Genomic DNA, 21,910 nt, shown 5'->3' with positions numbered 1-21,910 from the left:
TGCTGATTTGTCCATTTCTTTCCCTGCACTTTGTTACATCTGGTATACAGTCTAACTCATCTGATTTAATATGTATTTAAAAATGCCATAACTATTAAACACCTTGTTTATAGACAGATTAAATAAATTTATTTCAACCAAAAAAATCACACGGCACAAATATCCCAGTTTCATTATCTAACACTACTTAGTTAAATATATACATAGAAATTTAACAATGATTGAAAATTACCTTTATCACCCAGGTCTCTAAAAAAAGTTGATCCACTGCGTGCTATTTTGATTCCTGATAGTACATCCTCGATATCCTTAGGACAGACACACAAATGAAAATCTTTCAATTTAAGGTATACAAGTTCATTTTCCAGGTCACCCCAAACAAACACACAAAGCCCCAGTACTTCTTACCTTCCTCGTCAGCTTCTTGACTAGTGTTTTACCTACAACAGAGAAGAACCATGACTTAGCATTTACACTTCTTCTCCAAACTCAGACTGCATTAAGGAAGAAAATCATTTCTAAAATGAACAACTCAGTCTAGGTAAGAAATAAAGCTGGCGACTTTAGTCAGTATCTCAAATGTAAAATCAGGAGTCAAAGAATTCCGAATCTGAACACAATGATACTGCAGTTTTCTGCAAGGCCCATTCTCCGTCTTCCACACGTGAATCTCGGTCTTTGTTCCGAGGGCACTGTGAACTGACCTGTACCACATGAGTCCTTTGCTCTTTAAAGTCAGTGTTTTGGTTTCACTGATTCAAAGACATCAATAGGGTAGTTTTGGAAAGCTGCCCTGTTCCAATCCTAGAGAGATCTCTTAAGTATACCACTGTCCAGCCCAGTTTGAGGGGCAACCAAGACTGTCCCAGTCGCTCTTCACAAGGTCTTATTAGACAATAGAGACCTGAAGCTCTTCCAGGTTTTCAGACTTCTTAAAAACTTTACTACTATTATTATTTTATTATTTTGTGAGTGTTGGTGTGTGCATGTCACAGTACATGCAGGGTGATCGGAGGACAACTTTCAAGAGCCCCTTCCCATCACCTTGCTTAGGAGGCAGGTCTTACATGTTTTTGCTATGGTGTGCACTCTAGCCTAGCTGGCCTGTAGGTTTCTTCTGGGTGGCTCTCCAGTCTCCACCTCCAATCTCACTGTAGAAGTGCTGGGATTACAGATGTACGCCACTGGCTATATCTGGCTCCTTACATGGGCTCTCCAAATTCATTGAAATAATAAATGTTGTCTGTCTCAAACCTATTGATGAACATTACTGTGCAGGTGTAGAAATATCTACAATCATATCTGTGAGGTTTCATGTTACTATCCTGATCTAACGTTTTTCCTGAGCATTATGTGCCTGTGAGTGAAAGTTCTTGATTGTCAGGGGCAAATCATAGCATCTAAGTTACTATACAATCTGCAACTGTGAGTGTCTGTAAAGTGTGTATAAAATTAGTAATATAATGATGATTACTTGATCTAGAAAATGGTGCAATACATATATTTTAACTTTTTGTTTGCTTTTGACACAGGTTATGTTATATAGTCCTCACTGTCCTGGAACTTGCTTTGTAGTACAGGTACACCTGAGAGCAGCCATCTTCTTGTCTTATTTCATGAGTTTGTATGGCAACATTCCCAGGACTATTTTAACTCTTAATCTAACAGTTTAATTATACATATAATTATGGAGGCAGTTTATCATTTTTAATTAAAATTCAAAATATTAACTTAAAAGAAATTGATCATAATTTAAATTTATCATAATGTTTTTCTTTCTTTTTTTTTTTTTTTGGATTTTTCGAGACAGGGTTTCTCCGTAGCTTTTTGGTTCCTGTCCTGGAACCAGCTCTTGTAGACCAGGCTGGCCTCGAACTCACAGAGATCCGCCTGCCTCTGCCTCCCGAGTGCTGGGATTAAAGGCGTGCGCCACCACTGCCCGGCTGTTTTTCTTTTTTTTTTTGGTTTTTCGAAACAGGGCTTCTCTGTGGTTTTGGAGCCTGTCCTGGAACTAGCTCTTGTAGACCAGGCTGGTCTCGAACTCACAGAGATCCGCCTGCCTCTGCCTCCCAAGTGCTGGGATTAAAGGCGTGCGCCACCACCGCCTGGCTTCTTTTTTATTTCTTGAAGGGTAGTCTTGCTATATAGCTCAGGCTGGCCTGAGACTGGTGACCTTCCTGCCTTGGTGTGTGACACCATGCTTGGTCTCCTAACATTTTTTCTTAAAATTCATTACCATGTATATTTTATTTTTAGTTCTCCCAGTTTTTGAAAGAGATTGCACTCTATTCGGAAAGCATGTGAGGTGGCAATACCCGGCAGAGGGAAGGTGGAAGGGAATCGAGGATCTGAGGTGGCTTCTAATATAAGATAGATAGATGCCTTTTTGGAACTTTAAAAAAAGTCATGTGCTTTAAAAAAAATCTATTTGAAACTTAGTGAGTTAGGTAATGTCTGTTTGCTTAAAGCTGAACGTCAGACTGTCAAATGGTTAACCCAGTAACATCAGTGCCAGAGAAATAGCACTGAACAGTGCCCCAATAAAGTCATGAATGATAATATACTACAAGAATTAAGGCAAGAAGTAAATTATAGAAACTCCTGAAGAAGGGAGACCTCATATCTGCTTAACTGTGTAGCTGAGAGTGCTTAGCATGAAGGTGTGAAATTAATTTTCATAGTATTCCACCCCACCCCCAGATCCTAGGCTTTTGAATACAGTACTATCTTCATCTTACATATGAAACAAACAAGTAGGACTGCCAGCGGAAAATCTGTATTCTCAATCAGATACTGGACAACCTGACCCAGTGAAGACAGTAACGTAACTATAGTCTCGTCTTCACAGAACTGATTCATCACTAACATATTATTAGAAAGGCATTTGGCTGTTGTGAATAAAAATTAAAATAGAAACATTGGTTATTTCATAGTAATTACAAAATCTGTTCATCCGTATATAGGATGATCATGGAACAGTGGAGTGGGTGTTAAAAGCACTAGGCTGATCTGTGGCTTGATGTGCCAGGAAGAGGTCTATGTCCACCACATCACTCAGCAGTCACAGGAGCACAGAGGCAAGATCTGGTACCAGCCTCTGCTTTATAAACACGATAGAATTAATGTGGGAACTGAATGAAATGCTTCAACTGTCAAAGAGAAGGGGCTGGAATGTTCTGGGCACTAAGGAAGTCTTCTGGGTTAACACCTCTTTACTGTCATATTCCAAAACAGTCAAAACTGATACTGAGAAATGAGCTTTAAAGACAGAGTAAAACTCCTTGCAGTTTCCCGTTGACATAAACACAAAAGTAAAACAGACATCACGAGTGTCTGATAGCTTGTTCTGCAGTCGGAGAGGCATCAGTGCGGGCAACAACAAAGGACAACGACGAGCAGGAGAAATGTCTGCAGATGGTAGGAGAGAAGGGTGGGAACATTCCCGCATCTCAGGGGAGGTGCAGTCTGTCCCAAAGATTACGAAGGACACCTGTTTTTAAAGCAGGCCATGCAGCCAATCCCCAGTTGGGGATGGTTTTGGGATGGGATGGTGATGCATCAGGGATAAGGAAGTTTTAAGTTATTTGTCACCTTACAGGGTGACAACTAAGAATATCCTTGTTGGGCACCATCTCAAGGGTGTGTGCATGTGCTCATGTGTTTTCAAAAAAGCCAGAGTGAAAATGTCATATACCAAGCGACTATGAAATGGCTACTCTTGTACCATCCTCAAGTGCCCTGAGAATTCTGATTTCTGTTTGGCAGGAGTAAGGGGTACAAGACTCCATAGAGTGCTGGCTTCACAGCTGATACATTTTTGAACAGTGGCTTTAGTGTCCTCCTGTGCTTTGAGAACTGGAACTTCCATGTTCAACATCGCATTTGGTACAGAAGCAGCTTAGGTGTCCACACTAGCTAAAAGGAAAAGGAAGCATGATCCAGATACACAATGACACTTTACTCAGCCGTAAAGAAGTTGTGTCACTTGCAGGAAAATGGGAGGAACTGGAGATCATCATATTAGATGAATTAGAGCAGGCTCAGAAGACAAACACATTTTCTTTCACAAGCAGATCTTAATAAAGAGACATAAAAGAAAGGAAGAGGATGGCATGGGGAAGAAGAGTAAAGGAAGGGAGGCGAACATGATCAAGCTTCATAACAGGCAGATATGGAAATGCCATCTGTGACTCACTGCTTCGTACACTAAATATGCTTGCTACTCAGAAAGGGTGTGATGTTCTCTGTCCATTTTTATTACTCTAGGTAAAATTTTGTTTTTGAAATCTAAAAAAATAGTGTATTATAGAATATTATTTTCAGGTGTGTTACTTTTGTTTATGCTGCATTTGATTAACTGTGAAGCTGTGATTCTTTGCCTGTCTAAAATACTTAATGGTCCTAACAAAGAGACGACTGGCCAATAGTGAGGCAGAAGCAAGGACAGGCGGGGCTGGCAGGCAGAGAGAATAAAAGGAGAAACGAGAGGAGGTGGAACAACAGAAAGAGAACAAGGAGAGGAGGACATCAGGGGCCACCTACCCAGCTACGCAGCAAGACACAGAGAAAGTAAAGAAAGGCATACAGAAGAAAAGAAAGGTAAAAGCCTAGAGGCAAAAGATAATTTAAGATGACAAAAAACAAGCCAGGCTAAAGCCAGGCCTTCATAACTAAGAGTAAGCCTCCATGTGTGATTTATTTGGGAGCTGGGTGGTGCCCACCCCCCCGAAAACCCAAAAGAGGAAAAACATATCACAATATAGTGCTTCTTGATAAATGTAACGAAATAAAACAATTTATTATTGAAAGTTGATGAGAAAATTCCCAGTTAGGCAGGAAACAGAAACCATCAGATACTTTGTCTTAGCAGACAAATTAATAATACTCTTAAGAAGTCTTAGTGTTTGTATTTCATGATTACAGGTTCAGAAAATTATTTTAGAATCAGTTAAGTAAAGACATAAAAAATTATACTCACTATGAAAATATTCATATTAGTAAAATAACTGTAGGAAATTTAAATGCTCCCATATAGTTAAATTATAGCATACTAATGAAACCGTCAACATTTTTTCAAGCAGCAATGACAGAGAAACTGCTCCGACATTAAACAGAAGAGGCTGGTTATGAAGTGCACAGCAGACAATGCATAGTCTTACATCTGTAAGTGAAAAGGTGTTTTAAAGGGTAAACCTTATGGCATGTGAATTCTATCTCTGTAAAAAATTTACAGGCCAAAAAGACGTGTGCTAAGAATGCTGGTAATTACTAGGTGGCGGGCATCTGATTCTGGATGACTGCATTTTCTACTCTACAGATTGAATGGCTTCCGTTTTCAAAATGGACAGCCTTTTTTCTCAGACTCTCTAACTTCACCATCTACAACACTCAGAAGCAGACACTACTGCTCTGTGGATCTAGAAACAAGTCAGGAGGCTTTGGTCCACGCGATTCCATGTACTACCCTCGGCCCTAGCACAGTGACACATTGTGTGGTAAGTCACCTCACATATGTCCAATACTTCTCACCTAATTAATGGGAGTAAGTGCCTCAAGCATGCTTGGTTAAAAGCGCAGGAGCACAGAGAGACTGGAGCACAGAGACAAGGGAGTGATGGGTCACTTCTGTGCCTCTTGCCCAGATTTTTTGAACAACTGATAGCTGGCCCCACACGAAACTTTAATAAGGCTACTGACAATCACACTGTCTTTTAAATCCATTATCTCTTACTACTAAGGCTACTTCTGCAAGCCTCTGACATTCTTCCCTTTCTTACAACTTGAAACTGCTTTCTCACTCACTGAGAGTAGAAACAGGGATGCTTCCTGATGTTGTGAGGGCCTTTCCAAGAGCCTGGATAATTTCCGCTTCCACCATGCTCCCTCACCCTTGTCCTCTCGGGGCCTTTGTCCTAGAAAAACCCTCTCCTCTACCCACTGTGCCCCAATCATTCCCCTCAGTCCAATGTTAAAACTCTTCTCAACAGGTGCGGTGGCGCACACCTTTAATCCCAGCACTCGGGAGCCAGAGACAGGCAGCTCTCTGTGAGTTCGAGGCCAGCCTGGTCTACAGAGTGAGCTCCAGGACAGCCAGGGCTGTTATATAGAGAAACCCTGTCTTGAAAAACAAAACAAAATAAACAAACCCCCCAAACTCTTGTGTTGGTCACATTTCTACTAGCTGAAGGGGAGATGCACCCTCTTGGCAAACGGAGGGAGGTAGACAAGATGGGGAGAGGTAAGCGGCTCTAGCTAACGTGGCACGAGAGCACTCTAAATGGTTCCTTGACTTTCAGCTTCCACGTGCTTGCTTAAAACAGGTGAAATCTGTGGATGTGATCAACAGTGAGGTTGAGAAATTGAGCGATTTGGGCAAGTTGATGAAGAAGACTAGAGAAAGTGAACTGCATATGGCACAAATGACTTGGAGGATCTAGGTGAGGCTGAATTTAGTGGCTCCAATCTGTGTGTGACTTCCCAGCAGTTTCAATAAAAGGGATATTATCAAGTAGTTATCAGAGTGACAAAGTCGCAAACCGTGTGGCTGCAGGACAGCGAAAGGGACCTTGGAATGACAGAACAGTGAATGTGAGACACTTTTATGAGGGCAGAGAATAGACACACTCGGTAGCCGGGAAAGTGGAGGATAATTAATTAGTTGTTGCTAGAGATGCAAATTTTGAAATTTGACTGTAAAATTAGGACAATTAGTAGCATGGGTTGTGAACGGTGAAAAAAATGTCACTGGAAGGGAGTGCAGCAAGACAGAATTTAAAAGGGGAGATGGTGTTCTGGCCAGAGAGCCTGTGCTGCAAGCAGAGCACACAGCAGAGACCCAAGCCTACAGGACCCCAGGAAAGGAGCTGTCACTGTCTATCTGGGGTGCTATGCAGAGTGCTTACATAAGTCTCATCAATTGTATTAATAAAGCATACTATTAACAAAAGACCAAAAAGATAATGCCAGGTAAATGAGTTTAAAATCTAATAAATCTTAGATTGCTTTGCATCATTTCATTTACCCAGAGAGCATGGGTCAGTGGTTTGGCTCAGTTTATCTTTGTTTTGCTGTTCATTGTGATCCGTAGGAATGTAACCAAGATTATCTTATCCACGATGAAAAGTGAAGATGAAACATCATATGCATAAAGGATGTATTATTTGGCTTGCAAAATTACTGAAGTCTTGATTTGGCTCGGTGCCTTCTGATGGTTTAACCGCATTCCAAAGAATAATAAAAGTAGAAATGTCACAGTCTTTAATCATAGTTTACTCTAGTTCTTTGAACATATTTTAGGGGCTATTTTGATGTCTTTTTTTCTGTTAAATCTGTTATCTGATTGCTCCGCAAGCAATTTCTCTTGCCCGCTTCTGTTCAGTGATGCTACAGGTCTTGTTTCTTTGTGTTTCAGCTTCTGCTGTTGGGCCCGGGACAACTCAGATGACACATGTGGGAATCTGGGTACCGGCTCCTTCCCCATGGCTCACTTACTGCTTGTGAATGCACAGTGTCTGGTCAGACAGTCTTTAGTAAAGACTGTCTCACCCTGCCCTCTAACAGTGCTAAGCACTTGAGGGAATGCCCCCGTGAGGCATGGGATGGTTTGGAGTTCTTGAGTTCCTTCCTGAGCTCACTAGGGTGCTGAATCCAGACAATTTGGCCCTGCTGACTTGATGAGAACCCTAGACACACACTGCTCTAGAGATCATCTTTTGAATTTAGGTTCCCATGAAGGATTAATTCCCACTGTGGGTGATTAATATTTGTTATGACCTCTGGAAAGCTCCCCATGCCTCAGTTTTGTCTCCTTCCCAAGTGTTCTTAGGCAAAGCACTCAGCACGTAGGTTGGCCTGAATCTACCCCTGACAGCTCAACTACCTCTTACCACAACCTACACCTATTTGTTTATTTTATTTTATTTTTTTGGAAACAGGATTTTGCTTACTGTGGATCTTAGCTGGCCTCATACTAGCAATCCTCCAGCCTCAACTTCCAGTGTGTTCCGATTACAGGCATTTGCTATTGTCTAGCTGACTGACTTGTGCTTGTTTCTGAGAGTGGCTGAAAAATCTCCATTTTATGTTAAAAATGAGGAGACCAGAAGTTTTTACTTAACCTATTTCTATCACTCAGGCCAGAGTTCTGTAGCCAGACGGAAGGACAATGGTGCTGCTCTTTCTGAGTAATGCTGGTCCAGCAAGTGAACCCCAGGTCTTCATCTCTTCTGGATACCCTCTCTGCCTTTCAAGCCATAACAAGAGCAGCCAGATATCCAGTGTTCCTGGTGGAAGAGAATGAAAGGCAGAGACTCCACTCCGCTCTACAAACAAGCGAATAAGGACAGACTGGGTGGGAGAGGAGAGGTAGCTTCCACCCTTCAGCGCCCCACAGCATTCCGACTCCAGGGCAGGGCAGGGCAGGGCAGGGCAGGAGCAAAGTTCTAAAGGAAAGCCTAGAGCACCGCTCCTCCCAATAGCCTTCAGAGCTGTGTTCCTTCTGTTGTAGGCTAGAATGAGTTTCTGTCTCATTGAGTTGCAACAGGAGGGAGAATGCCAGTCTTAGTTAAAGCACTCTAGACTTGAACATTTTCTTATCAATTTTAGCAGCTTAACTTGAATAGGCATTTCTAAATTTCCTGTAACACCTCAGAAGCATTTCCAGAGACTGTAAATGTGATTCTTCATTTTTCTATCAGTTTCAGTGAGCAGTGGATTTATGTGTTCTTTATGCTGCTATAACAGATACTAAGTTTACTCACTCCTATGAATAGAATTCCCCATTGTGAGTACAGCCTGCTTTATCCACTCTCTCACCAGTGGACATGTGGATGGTTTCTAGCTTTTCTGCTAACCCAATGCTGCTGCTATAAACACTCTTTTGCATATCCTATGACACACCAGCAAGTGTTCCTATTGGGTATAGAGTATATATACCTAGAAATGTGAATGTTGGTAGAAAATTCTATAATGTTTAATTTTGCAAAGCAGTTACAAGTTGTTTTCCAAAGCAGGTGGAGCTTTCCATTTCCAACCAAGAGTATAGAAGTTCCTGGAGCTCTCCACCTCTGGTTTACAGCCTCCTCATACTTTGTTGTGACACTTGCCAATAAGAGGTGCAGAATTTTATCCCACCACAGTTACAAACAAGGGAAGAATTTATGTTCATTTTCTTGTTTTCTCTTCTGTGAATATCTATTTCTTCCACTTTTTAATAGCTGTACAGAGGAGGGGGTGAGAAAAAGGTCAAGAGAGGAGAGCACTCTTTCCTGCTTAGTCTTCTTGAGCAGTTCTAGGGATGGGAGCAGGGCCTCACACATCCCAGGTAAGTACCTTTAGCCCTTAGAAGGGCTCTTCGGTTGGATCTAATGAGTCGATAAAGAAGTCTGTTTTATTAAATTGACATGTATGAGGAAAGCCTCACAAGAAAGTGGAGCTTGAAGAAACAACCAAAGCAAGATGCTTTGATATTTAGACAACAATCAATTTAGGAAGGACAGACAGGACAAATGGATCTCTCCACTAAGCTATATCCTAGGGATGTCGTTAAGAGATATGGGCGGGGCAGGGGTAGAAGCTAATGGAAGCTAAAGGTTACTTCAAAGAACTTGTTAATTGGGGCTGTGATGAATTACCACAGTCACCAGTCTGGTGATCAAGGCTGTTTTTCTGGCTTTGCTTTGTGAAAGATGTCCCTCTCACAAGAATCTTTATGGCTTGTGGCATGTAGGAAAAGACAGGCCAAATGGCCCTTTCTGTAGTGACAGTTTCTCCAGTGATGTCACTCTGAAGTAATTATACTCTGAGATGACCTGACCTTCACTCTTCCATGTGCAAACTTTTTTAAAATTGTAGCTTCATATTCTCTTGTTCATTTTATGTGTTATAAATAAATCCTGCCAGTTTTGAACTTGTTGTTTCAATTTCTTTAAGGCAACTTTTGATGAATAAAGTTCTATTTTAATAATGGTGAATCTTGTTCTTTTGGTTGGTACTTTGTCTTATTTAAGAAATGTTTATCTCAGGGAGACACACACAGATACACACACTGCCAAAAGGAGAAATGACGTACACATGAATCACCGGACTCAAATACACATATTAGTAATTGACAGACGGCTTAGCAGGGTGCAGCTGAACAGAAGAGCACCCTCAGCAAAATCTACTGATTCTCATAAGGTTTTCATCTTTTGTGAGAGGAAACTCTGTTTGGCTATAACAGTCTAGAATGAGTTTCTATTTCATAGAACTGGAATTGTCAGTGAGGGGTAGTTTTTTTTTTTTTTTTTATAAAGATGTGTGTGTGTATGTGATGTTTATGTGTGAGTGTTCTGACTACAATGTATATCACATGTGTACTTGGTGCCTGTGGAGGTCAGAAGAGGGCACTGGATCCTCTGAAATAGGAATTACAGAGAGTTGTGAGTCACCATGTGGTGCTGGGAAATTGAACCTAGGTCTTCTAAAAGCACAACAAAAGCTTTTAACTGCTGAGCCATTTCTTCAAGTTCATGTCCCTATACCTAGGCTGGGCAGCTTAAAACAGTATGACTCTTGTTCCAGGACCCCCAGACTTCCAGTCTTTGGGGAATCTGCACTCAGGAGCACAAACCCACACATAATTAAAAATAAATCTTAAAACTATTATTATTATTATTGTATGTGTGCGCCGGCACATGCCATGGCATACATAATGTGGGCTCAAGGGACAACTCTGTGGAGTTGGTTTTTTCCTTCTACTCCACGTGGCTTTGAAGGATTGAAGAACTGAGTGTTCCGACCATTTAAGCCACATGAACTGCTCCTCTTCAGGAGTTTTTATCCCTCAAGTTGGTCTATACTGAGATTCTAGCAGCTAATCAATTATTCTTAAACTATTTCTGACATAAAGTCCTGGTAGACTCTGGGTGACTTCTTATCTGAGCAAACCCTGACTGACCCTGTGGATCTGTTTCTAGTTTTAGGTGAGGGTTCCCAGGGACCTTAAGTCTGCTGTGACCCCTGATGGACTTGAGTTGCTGATTTTATAGTTTTTAACCTTTTTTTTTTCCTTTTTCTGCTGTGAGGACAGAAGTGATAATGTCCAAGTTCTGCTCATGTCAGAGGTTAAATTACTTTATTATTTATTTACTTGTTTTTTTTTTTTTTTGAGATAGGGTCTCAACTATGTAGCCCTAGCTGTCCTGGAACTCACTCTGTAGATCAGTCTGGCCTTGAACTCATGGAGATTCGCTTGCCTCTGCCTCCTGAGAGCTGGGATTAAAGATGTGCGCCACCACATGTGACCCAAACTATTTTTTAAATCTTTGATTAGTATCTTACTATATCAATGTAGGTCAACATTTTAAAAGTTTTGACACTGCTAAACTTCCTTCCATGGGACTTTATTAAAATAATCAAAGCACATTTTTATTACTTTATTTTCTAATTTCCAAACCTTCATTGTTCCCCCAAGATGAAGTCCACACAGTCCTGCCAAGTACACATTCCTTGAGTGGGTGAGCCGTCACTGAGATCTTTTGTACAATTTAGCCCTTATTTATTCTTCAATGTGATCTCCAAGAAATGTCCCAAGCTTTCCGTCTCCAGTGACTGGGGGACTTCCTGTCCCCAGGCTTCTTGAGAGTATTCACCTGCTTTTGCCCTGGTCAGCCTTTCCCAGTGCACTGCCCTGCTGACTGCCCCTCACTGTGCCCTCACACTTCTGCTGTCCACTACCTTACTTACTGAGAAGCCAGCGTTTTGTTACGTTGTGTCAGCATGAGAAGGTTCACAGCACTGTGGCACACACAGTCTGTTGGGGTGAGCCCGGCTGGTTCCCGTGGTACACCTGGGGTTTCTGCCATTGTGGGATAATTGTGAGCTTACTGTTTATAAAGTCATTGTCCTTTGTTATTTTAATTTTTGGTTATATTTTTTTTCAAAATTTTCCTACTTACAGCATAATAAGATAATAACTGATATATGGCTTTCCTTAATAATTAGTCTAGTTTATTTTTCCTCTCAATTTAAAACCTCAATTCCACCAAAAATTAATAATATCCAGTCAAATTATTAAATAATCTTTTTAGTGGCATCTTAAAAACACTTTTTTTTCATTTAAAAAAACCCGTACAAAACAACTACTTCTAAGATAAATACATATGAAAGTTTATAACTGTCATATCATAACAATAAAATACACAAAACACAGAATGGTAATAATTCAAATGCAAAAAAGCTGTCACTAATCTTGAAAACAGGTTTTTCAATGCTCATGTTTAAGTTTACAAAAAAAAAAAAGTCACTCACGCTCCACTTGCTCAAACATTACTGAAAAGAGGAAGTCTCGGGGTGTCATGTAATATTCTCCCTCATGCTCCAGGGATGAAAACTGCATGAACCGCTGTTTTCGTAGAGAAAGTTTCTCTACTGATCCCACGTCATTTTTCTAAAAGAAAAAGAAATAATAATTAAATAAGCTTTTCCGTATCATTGCCAAACTCAGTTACCTCTAGAATTAATTACCTTTAAAGAGTGAGATCTCACAGCCCCCAAAGTTTATATTAGTCATTTAATAAATATCAACTAAGTCCCTACGTTTTTAGACACTGAGTTAAAATACCAATTAAGACTAATTGGAGGGAAGTTACTTTCAACGGGAGCATGACATTCACAAATGTGTGAAGTCACTGCGATGGCGGGAAGTGACACAGAACAAATGGGAGACAGTGGCGGCAGGTGGGTCCTTAGGTAAGACAAAGCAGTCCACTGACAGAGGCCACGGGAGGAGTCAGTGAGCCTGTTCTACAGAGGAGCAGAAGGCCACTGTCACCATGGCGAGGAAGAGAGTGGCGAAGACAGATGTTCTCCTGTGAGGGCTCTGTTCACACAACTGTGACTAGCACCGTGCAGAAAGGACATGCACAGCCACACGCTGCTGGCGCTGGAGTCTCTCAGGTCTTAGAGCTGAAGGACAGCGCTGAAACATCCCACGCTTGCTGCTCCACTCAAGGCCTTCAGCCTCGAGTTCCCATGTTATCTCCCTACACACAGATATGTCTTGTGCTGGGCAGACTGTGACATGCAGTTGACAACATTGGCACCCATGTGGAGCCTTGACATGATATTGTGCTGCTTTCACCCTACACTGCTCTCCTATGGTATCCTTTTCACTGGGCTATGCATGCTCCAGGACACACCACCTACTTTTCATACTCAGCACCAACACCAGGATTTACCCTGACACACAGGCGATAGACAGTGACTGCTGACTCAAACTTGGTGTAGGAAGTCCTTCTGTTTGTGTGTTGCTTTCATTGGATAATGAATAAAGAAACTGCCTTGGCCTAGTTGATAGGGCAGAACTTAGGTAGGCAGAGTAAATAGAACTGAATGCTGGGAAGAAGGGCAGACAGAGAGATGCCATGGATCTCCTGCCTGAGACGATGCTGGTTAGAATCTTGCCGGTAAGCCACAGTCACATGGCTATACACAGATTAGTAGAAATGAGTTAAATTAAGATGTAAAAATTAGCCAATAAGGGCTGAAGAGATGGCTCAGCGGTTAAGAACATTGCCTGCTCTTCCAAAGGTCCTGAGTTCAATTCCCAGCAACCACATGGTGGCTCACAACCAGCTGTAATGGGGTCTGGTGCCCTCTTCTGGCCTGCAGGCATATAGACAGAATATTGTATGCATAATAAATAAATAAATAAATATTTAAAAAAATTAGCCAATAAGAAACTAGAGCTAATGGGTCAAGCAGTGTTTAAATGAATACAGTCTCTGTGTGATTATTTCGGGTGTAAGATAGCTGGGTGGCCGGGACGACAATCAGCCCACTCCTCCTGTTACACAAACCAAAATGGAAGAAAAATGAATTCTGGCTGCTTACATCTCTTCATATTCAAGGCCACCAGAGACTTCTTTTGGCTGATGTGAATTCCTAACTAATTCTCTCCCCTGAAGTAGATAACAGGCTTGCTAAACATCCAGTTTTGCTCCTTCCGCATTCTATTTAGTGCCGACAGCATACCTACAACCTAATGGACATCAATGCTACTTTGTCCATACACTGTTACTAGAAAAGAACTCAAAAGGTGAGGAGGGAACGCAGTACCTTGCACAAGCTGGGAAAAGCACTACCCTGACCTATAACCCAGTCCAGGGGCAAGTTTTAATTACATGCATCATACTCATCCTAGCAACCAGAAAATGGAATCATGGTAATATTTCTGAATATTATATATAAAACACACATACACATACATATGGCAAAACATCAGCATTTATACATAGCAATATACACACATCATTTTGCTTACCAAAAAAAAAGCTGGACAAACATTAATTTCTGAGGAAGTTCTATGTGCTTTGACAGTGAACTTATGTGTATGGCCAGGAACGGGAGGGTGGGCTGTAGCAAAACCAGAAACCTACCTGCATTTGCAAATCCTAGGGATTAGAACAGAAAGAGGCTAAACATGAGACTGTGTTGTGACTATATAGAAGAATTTTTAAAGGCATATAGCTAACATTAACTTATAGCCTATTAAGAAAATAGCAAAACTAATAATCACGTCAGAGAAAGTACACTCTCAAACCCTGAGACACTATTGGTGCTTTTCTAATTTCTGTATCAAAGTTGTTAAATTTTCCTTTTTTTTTTTTTGATATTTCTTTTTGTTTAAATTCTTTTCACATCTCAACCAATTATCTAGTCCACTACTTTATTCAACCCTCTGTCTACTGGTCTTCTAAAGAGGGGCAGTTTACGTTCTGGTTTTCAGGCTGTCCTCTTCCTTGTAGTGATCTTACTTTTTCTGGTCTTAACTAACATGTAGGAAGTAAATATACAAACCGGCTGCTCTCTCATAGCAAGTTGTGTAAAAGATACCGTATTTTTCTCTAGAAGGTTTAGTTCTAAAAGTTTCTCTATCTCGTGGTTATCATTTTTATTAAAATGCTTATTTAATTAAAAATAATGTGAATGTGTGCATATGCCACATGTGTGGGTGTTCACAGAGGCCAGAAGATGGTGTCAGATCCCCTCCTCAAGACACGGACAACTGTGAGATGCTTGACATGGATACTGGAATCCAGCTCCAGGCCTCTCCAAGAGCATCAAGCGCTCCAAACCATGCATGGTTACCATTTTCCATGAGTCTCTATGAAGAGCATCAAGTGCTCCAAACCATGGTTACCATTTTCCATGTCTCTAAGAAGAGCATCAAGTGCTTCAAACCAGTTATCATTTTCCATGTCTCTAAGAAAAGCATCAAGCACAGTTATCATTTTCCATGTGTCTCTATGAAGAGCATCAAGAGCTACACAATCATTGTCTCTAGGACCCTTTCACTCACACAGAGTCACATTTCCGAAGAGCCAACCCTTTAAGAAGTGCCGTTTTATGGAGCTGGATAGCTGACTGGATTGCTTGCATCCACTTACATTTTGGCTAAATTACTTTCTAGTGAACAATATTAGATAAATATAACAAGAATCTTTTTACTAGTTAATTTCTGAACTTGAAGTTTGCATAGAACTGTAGGTCACATCCACAAATAACTTCCAAATGTGACCTACAACCATGACTTTCTCCACCAGCAGATGGTTGAAACCCTTTAATACCCTCTACCAACACCCTTACAATTTAATTTGGTATGGTAGCTTTCTGAATTCCTGTTACCCCCTAGTATAAACAAACCCATTCTACTAGCCCAAAGCCTTCCAATCCCCATTATTATCATCCAACCTCTGTGTATCCTCTCCACTGCCTCTCTCACTGAGATTGAGAACTTTGCTGTCAGCAGTCAACAGTGCCCTTTATTTCTTCTATGACGTATACAGTGGTTGCTCCCAGCTCCCATCTTACTACCAATCTTCCCATAGCTTTACCCTCTTTGAGCTCAACACTTAATTGAGCATCTACTAATTTCAGAAAAACACTAGGAGTCAGAATGCAAATGAACCAAAGGGATAATTGTGTAGCAGAAAATGTCAGCAGCAATGCAGTAGATAACTAAGTGAGCAAGATGCACAAGGCAGGTTGGGAGCATCTTTATAAGCATGTTCTCTCTAATCCTCAAAATACCCAGTTGGAACCAGTTTTTTCTTTTAAGCACCCCTGTTTTATAAAGAAAGGGATGTAGGATTGTGAAGGTCAGCCAGCTTGCCTAGATTAACACAGTAGGTAACTGACGGCACAGCCCATATGGCACCAAGCTCAGTCTCCAACACGTTCCCATAGCAGCTCCTGTGAGAGGAGATGCAGTGCAGTAGGATGCGGATATAAGCTAGAGTCTAGAGACTAACAAAGGAAAGGACTAGAACTGGCCATTCTCTAAGTCCCGGGCTAAATGATGCCCATTTCCTAACTAGTATGCATTCCTTCCCTGGTTATATCAAATTTAAGTTGAGTAGAATGTCCTGAATAGATTTGTTTGCTATTATAAAATTTAAGCGGGGGGGGGGGGGGGGGGGAAGACTTTTGTGAAATTATCACTTTCCAAATTAAGATACCAACACAGTTTTGATTGGGTTATTATTATTATTGTTATTATTTATCAACCAGTAGTCAAATTTTAAAAGAAAAATTTGAAGGCTCACAAGTGCAGTTTGTGTGTATTGTACATTTATGGTTATTTTATAGAATTTGAATTGACTTGCCAATGCCAGTTTTATTGTGTCTGTCTTTTATTTTGCTTTGCTTCATATTTATAACTATTCTGAGCAAATCTCAAACCTACTAGATGGTTTCAAAGATCAATAAAGCCAACATTCAGTCAGTTATGATATTACCAAGAGGAGAAAGATGCTTTACTGTGTGGTTTTCTAAGGATGTGCTATTATAACAACCGAATTCTTTCTGCCTCGTTTTTAAGTAGCCCACCAAGCCTGGGAGTGACGTTTCCACTCACTCTAATGCGTAGCAGCACACTGAGCTGCTGCTTTGTGTACGATAGAAGTACAGTTGATATTTACCACCCACATTTTTTTTTTTTAGAAAATTCTTATTTATTTTTATTTTAGGTGCACTGGTGTTTTGCCTGCATGTGTGTCTGTGTAAACATGTTGGACTCTCTGGGACCAAAGTTACACAGTTGTGAGCTGTATGTGGGTGCTGGGAACTGAACCCGGATCCTCTGGAGGGCAGCTAGTGCTTTCGACTGCTAAGTTTTCTCTCCAGCCCTGAGATTTCTTTATTAATTCTGCAAAACTTGCTCTTATCTAGTTTCATACGTGCATACTATGGTGGCTCCCACCCCCACTAGTTCCCTTCCACTCCCATCAACCCCTTTCCTTACAAACCTGCCTTTCTCACATTCGGTTCTTTTCTTTTTGGTCTTGCTACACACTGAGTTTATCAAGGGCCATCTGTGTGACCAGGAGTTTTAAATTATTCATTTTACCCTGGTGGGCTCACCTGTGGGCCCATAATTGAAGACAATGCCCTTCCCCAAAATTTACTAGTAGCCAAAAGTTCAGCTGTGTGAACCTTCTCCATCCATGACGGATGACAGGGTCAGTCTTGTACACTTAGCACAGATAACTTCTGCTGTTTTTTAAGATTTCTGTATTATTATTGTTGTTGTTGTTGTTGTTGTTGTTGTTGTTACAGGATTTCTCTTTGTAGTACTGGCTATCCTGAACTCACTGTGTAGACCAGGCTGCTCTCCAACTCAGAGATCCACCTGCCTCTGCCTCTGAGTGCTGGGATTAAGGCTGTGTGCCATCACCACCCGGCTTAACCTCTGCCTTGTAGAATCTATTTGTAATAGCTGTGTCATGCACAGAAGACAGCATTTTGCAACCCTTCTTATATTCTTTCTGAAACTTCTTGTTTTCTGAGACATGGAGATGGTGGCATAAATGCTCTGTTTGTTGTAGGAGACCACTTGTTCGTTTCCTGGCCACCCAGACTCCCGTAATAATCACACAGAAACCATATTATTTAAATCACTGCTTGGCCCATTAGCTCTAGATTTGCTAACTCTTACAACTTAATTTAACCCATTTCCATTAATATGTGCATCACCACGAGGTTGTAGCCTACCAGCAAAGTTTCAGCACATCTGTCTGGCGGCAACTCCATGGCTTCTCCTTGACTACACCTCCTTTCTCCCAGCATTCAGTTTAGTTTTCCCTGCCTAGCTAAGTTCTGCCCTGTTATAGGTCCAAAGCAGTTTCTTTATTCATTAATGGTAATCACAGCATACAGAAGGGGAATCCCACATCACTGTGGAAGCCTGAATGTTGCGTCATCACTTATTTGTACAGTCCTGAGTTTCTGTATTCACCACAGTCCTTTGCAAAGAGAAGCGTCTCTGATTAAGGTTGAGTATAGTATTTGTCTATGGGTATAAATAAAAATATTTTAAAGGCAGTTTGATGCCATAACAACTTAATGTAAACAACTGTGGTTAAGTACTCTAGGAACTTGTAGCCATAGGATTTTGACTGTGTTCACAGTGTCAGGAATAAGGTCTCCTTTGTGAAGCAGGCTTCAGATCCAGCAGAAGCAAATGGTTACCACCACAATGTTTGTGCCATTAATACCTGTGGGCATACATTGTCTTGCAAGTTGGTACTGTAGCTTGTAGGGCTCACAGACCACCGATGGATGCCTTTTAGCTCCCAATAGCATGCATAGCTCTTTCTGACAATGTGAAAGCTTGCCAGCAGAAGGAAGTTTCTAGCCCAGTTTTAGTTTAACTTCCTATCTTACAACAAAGGTATGTGGTTTCTTCAGTAATGGTATAACCCAGAATTTTAAGAGTTAAAAAGATCTAGGGAACATCTAGTTCTAGCTCTGTGCAAACACCAGCATCAGAGCTTTTGAGTTCCAGACCATGAGATTTGCTTTAGCACCTTAAACAGTTCTGCAGAAGGCTTTGGTGGGAAGCCACACGCTTCACTGTCAGGTTCTTTTGTTTCTTCACTCCTTCCTTTTGTCTGTTTTTGCCTGATCTCATGTGCTTGAGTTCACTTCACCCATTTTTCTTTGTTCCTTTTCCTCATATATATGAGGTGGCTCCCCTCCCTCCCCCCCGTGAAACAGGGTTTCTCTGTAGCTTTGGAGCCTGTCCTGGAACTAGCTCTGTAGACCAGACTGGCCTCGAACTCACAAAGATCTGCCTGCCTCTGCCTCCCAAATGCTGGGATTAAAGGCGTGTGCCACCACTGCCTGGCAAGGTGGCTTTTTTGTTGTTGTTTTCAATACCATAAACCAAGAGTACTGCTTTGGGTACTGACTTCCTTCTCTGTCTCCGATGATGTATGATTGCAGCAGGCTGGATTTCATAAATGAGTGAGGCAAAGACAGCGGCCTGCAGACTCAGTAAGCACAACCAGCTCGGTTCAGATTGAGAAGAGGAGGTGTAACAGATGTCAAGATGTCAAAACTGCACCTGAGAAAACCAGGTGCCTAGTGTAGTAGGGGTATGTACTAGTTAGAAATGTTCACGAATCCATGCTCAGGTAGTTATTTCAGAGCCTGCTGAATGTATTGCCCTGAAGCACATGACAAAAAATGTACAGAAGTTAACAGCAGTATACTGTTAAAACCACAGTTTTTTCTCTGTGTGTATGTGTAGAAGCACAATTGTGTGTGCATGTGTGGGAATGTCAGGAAATCTTAGATACTGTTCCTTAGGAGCTGTCGACTTTTTCTTTCTTTCTTTCTTTCTTTCTTTCTTTCTTTCTTTCTTTCTTTCTTTCTTTCTTTCTTTCTTTTTTAAAAAAAAAGACAGGAGCCGGGCGATGGTGGTGCACTCGGGAGGCAGAGGCAGGTGGATCTCTGTGAGTTTGAGACCAGCCTGGTCTACAAGAGCTAGTTCCAGGACAGGCTCCAAAGCCACAGAGAAACCTTGTCTGGAAAAACCAAAAAAAAAAAAAAAAGGTAGGGAGTCTTACTGGCTTGGGAATCACAAATTTGGCTAGGCAGATTAGCCTGTAAGCCCCAGGGATCATCCAGTCTCTGCCTCCCCAGTACTGGATTATACATACATGCTATCATGCCCAGCTTTCTAAATGTTGGTTCTGGGACTTGACCTCAGTCCATTCTTTTTTTTTTTTTTTTTTTGGTTTTTCGAGACAGGGTTTCTCTGTGGCTTTGGAGCCTGTCCTGGAACTAGCTCTGTAGACCAGGCTGGTTTCGAACTCACAGAGATCTGCCTGCCTCTGCCTCTCAAGTGCTGGGATTAAAGGCGTGCGCCACCATACAGCTTGCAACTTATCAACTGATCTCTCCAATACCAATGATCACAGATTTTGACTTTCCCCCTTAATATATCCAATAGCCATCACATATAAAGATACTTGGGCTTATAAAGAAATGCAGAAATAGGATGTTTCATAACATGACCCAGCACTTACACTTAATTTACATATCCAATAAAGTTGGTTATTTAGTTACTGAAAACATCCTATTATAAATGCTCGTTTTACACTGAGTTTCATGTAAATATTAATATCCACAGACTCATATTCATGAGAACTGGAGTATGCTCTGACACCTGAACCATGTCTGGGTTCTAGTAAGCCCATCACTAATAAAGAGTAAGGTAGAGAAAACTTACATGTGCCTTAAAGAAATAACAATTATGTTTTCTTCTGTATGTAAAACAAATAATATCACTATGTTCCTATTTTATCTTTGAGATTATAGAATATTTCTCCCTTCCCTTTCCTCCCTCCAAACCTTCCCATAGGCCCCTCCCCCTGGGTTCTCTGAAGGAAAGAGGACAAATGTTTTAAATATCCTGTCAGTGACCCTCAGGGCCAGAATCTCACAAGAAGTGATGTCCGTGCTCAAGACAGAGAGGCTAGCTGTAAAAACAAATGCAAACAAACCCAAACCAACAACTGGTAAGCAGTTCTGCCTTCTTCCTTCTGCTTCTTGATCAGCTGAGCTACGGAGTATCTTGAGGTCTGCTTTGGCTGGATTAAAAAGCCTGTCACAAGCAAGCTATGGTGTCATATGCCTGTAACCCCAGCTGTAGGGAGGCTGAGACAGGCTATGTGTCTGTCTTAGAAGACGCGGCTAAGAAGCCATGCAGGAAAATGAATGCTTGCAAACATCAGGAATGGTCTGGTACAGTGAATTCAGTACCCCTCCCTCAAATTCCATGGGGTAGCAGGCCCATAGCCTTTGAGCCACACAAAGCTCTTCACAATGTTTTCCAAAGTGGAAGGCAAAATTAATGATAAACAGTTGGCATTCCATCTGCCTGCTGTTTACTTTTTTGCCACCACCTCAGTCAGATGGTGTGTGTGTGCATACATATATATGCACACATATATACACTTATTTACATATACATGCATATATACATACATATACACGTACACACACATACACATATTACATTCTTGGACAGATGTTCAATCTTTACAAACTCCCAGAAGTGGGGACCTGGGACGGTAAAAGGCAGAGTGATATTGAGACACTGTTAATTTTACAAACAAAAACAAAATGAACTAAACCAGAGTGACGGCATATCATTTCTGTGGTAGAAAGGAACCAGTGGAAATTCTTAATTGTTCAGATTTTATACAAAGTCCACCTCCACACTTTTATTTTGATAAGAGTGTGACACGGTTGTAAATCTCTTTGAATGTCTGAATCTAAACGAAAGGAGTGGAATAATTAAGTTTCTTACACACTAAGTCTGAACCATTTGTAAAGTGTTTCTCATTAATGTTTTCTATTACATACTTCATTTTAAACTTCTGTAAATTTTTATTTTGCTGTAACTGTTTTCAAACTTTATTATAAAAACAATGCAAATAAAAATCCCACATATTGAAATTTACCAGTCCCAAAGACAAAACAACATATATGTAAATACCACGCAAATATCTACTGGGTCACAGCCTTCATGATACAGTCCATATTTTACTGAGTACAATACATCTTTGAATGAATCATC

General features: G+C 41.0%; 1 protein-coding gene across 1 annotated transcript in view; it reads right to left on the bottom strand.

The window, feature by feature from the left end:
* Micu2 (mitochondrial calcium uptake 2) overlaps positions 1 to 21,910 on the bottom strand; it is a 92,030-nt gene that overhangs the window by 45,751 nt on the left and 24,369 nt on the right. Inside the window, exons 2-4 of the mRNA XM_057786190.1 lie at positions 12,289 to 12,427; positions 409 to 440; positions 233 to 308 (exon numbers count right to left, since the gene is read on the bottom strand). Coding sequence (XP_057642173.1) covers positions 233 to 308; positions 409 to 440; positions 12,289 to 12,427 — 247 coding nt within the window. The remainder of the gene's footprint in view (positions 1 to 232; positions 309 to 408; positions 441 to 12,288; positions 12,428 to 21,910) is intronic.

Source organism: Chionomys nivalis, chromosome 12 (genome assembly GCF_950005125.1).
Source record: "Chionomys nivalis chromosome 12, mChiNiv1.1, whole genome shotgun sequence".
NCBI classification, from domain to species: domain Eukaryota; kingdom Metazoa; phylum Chordata; class Mammalia; order Rodentia; family Cricetidae; genus Chionomys; species Chionomys nivalis.
This window is presented reverse-complemented; position numbering and strand designations above follow the sequence as displayed.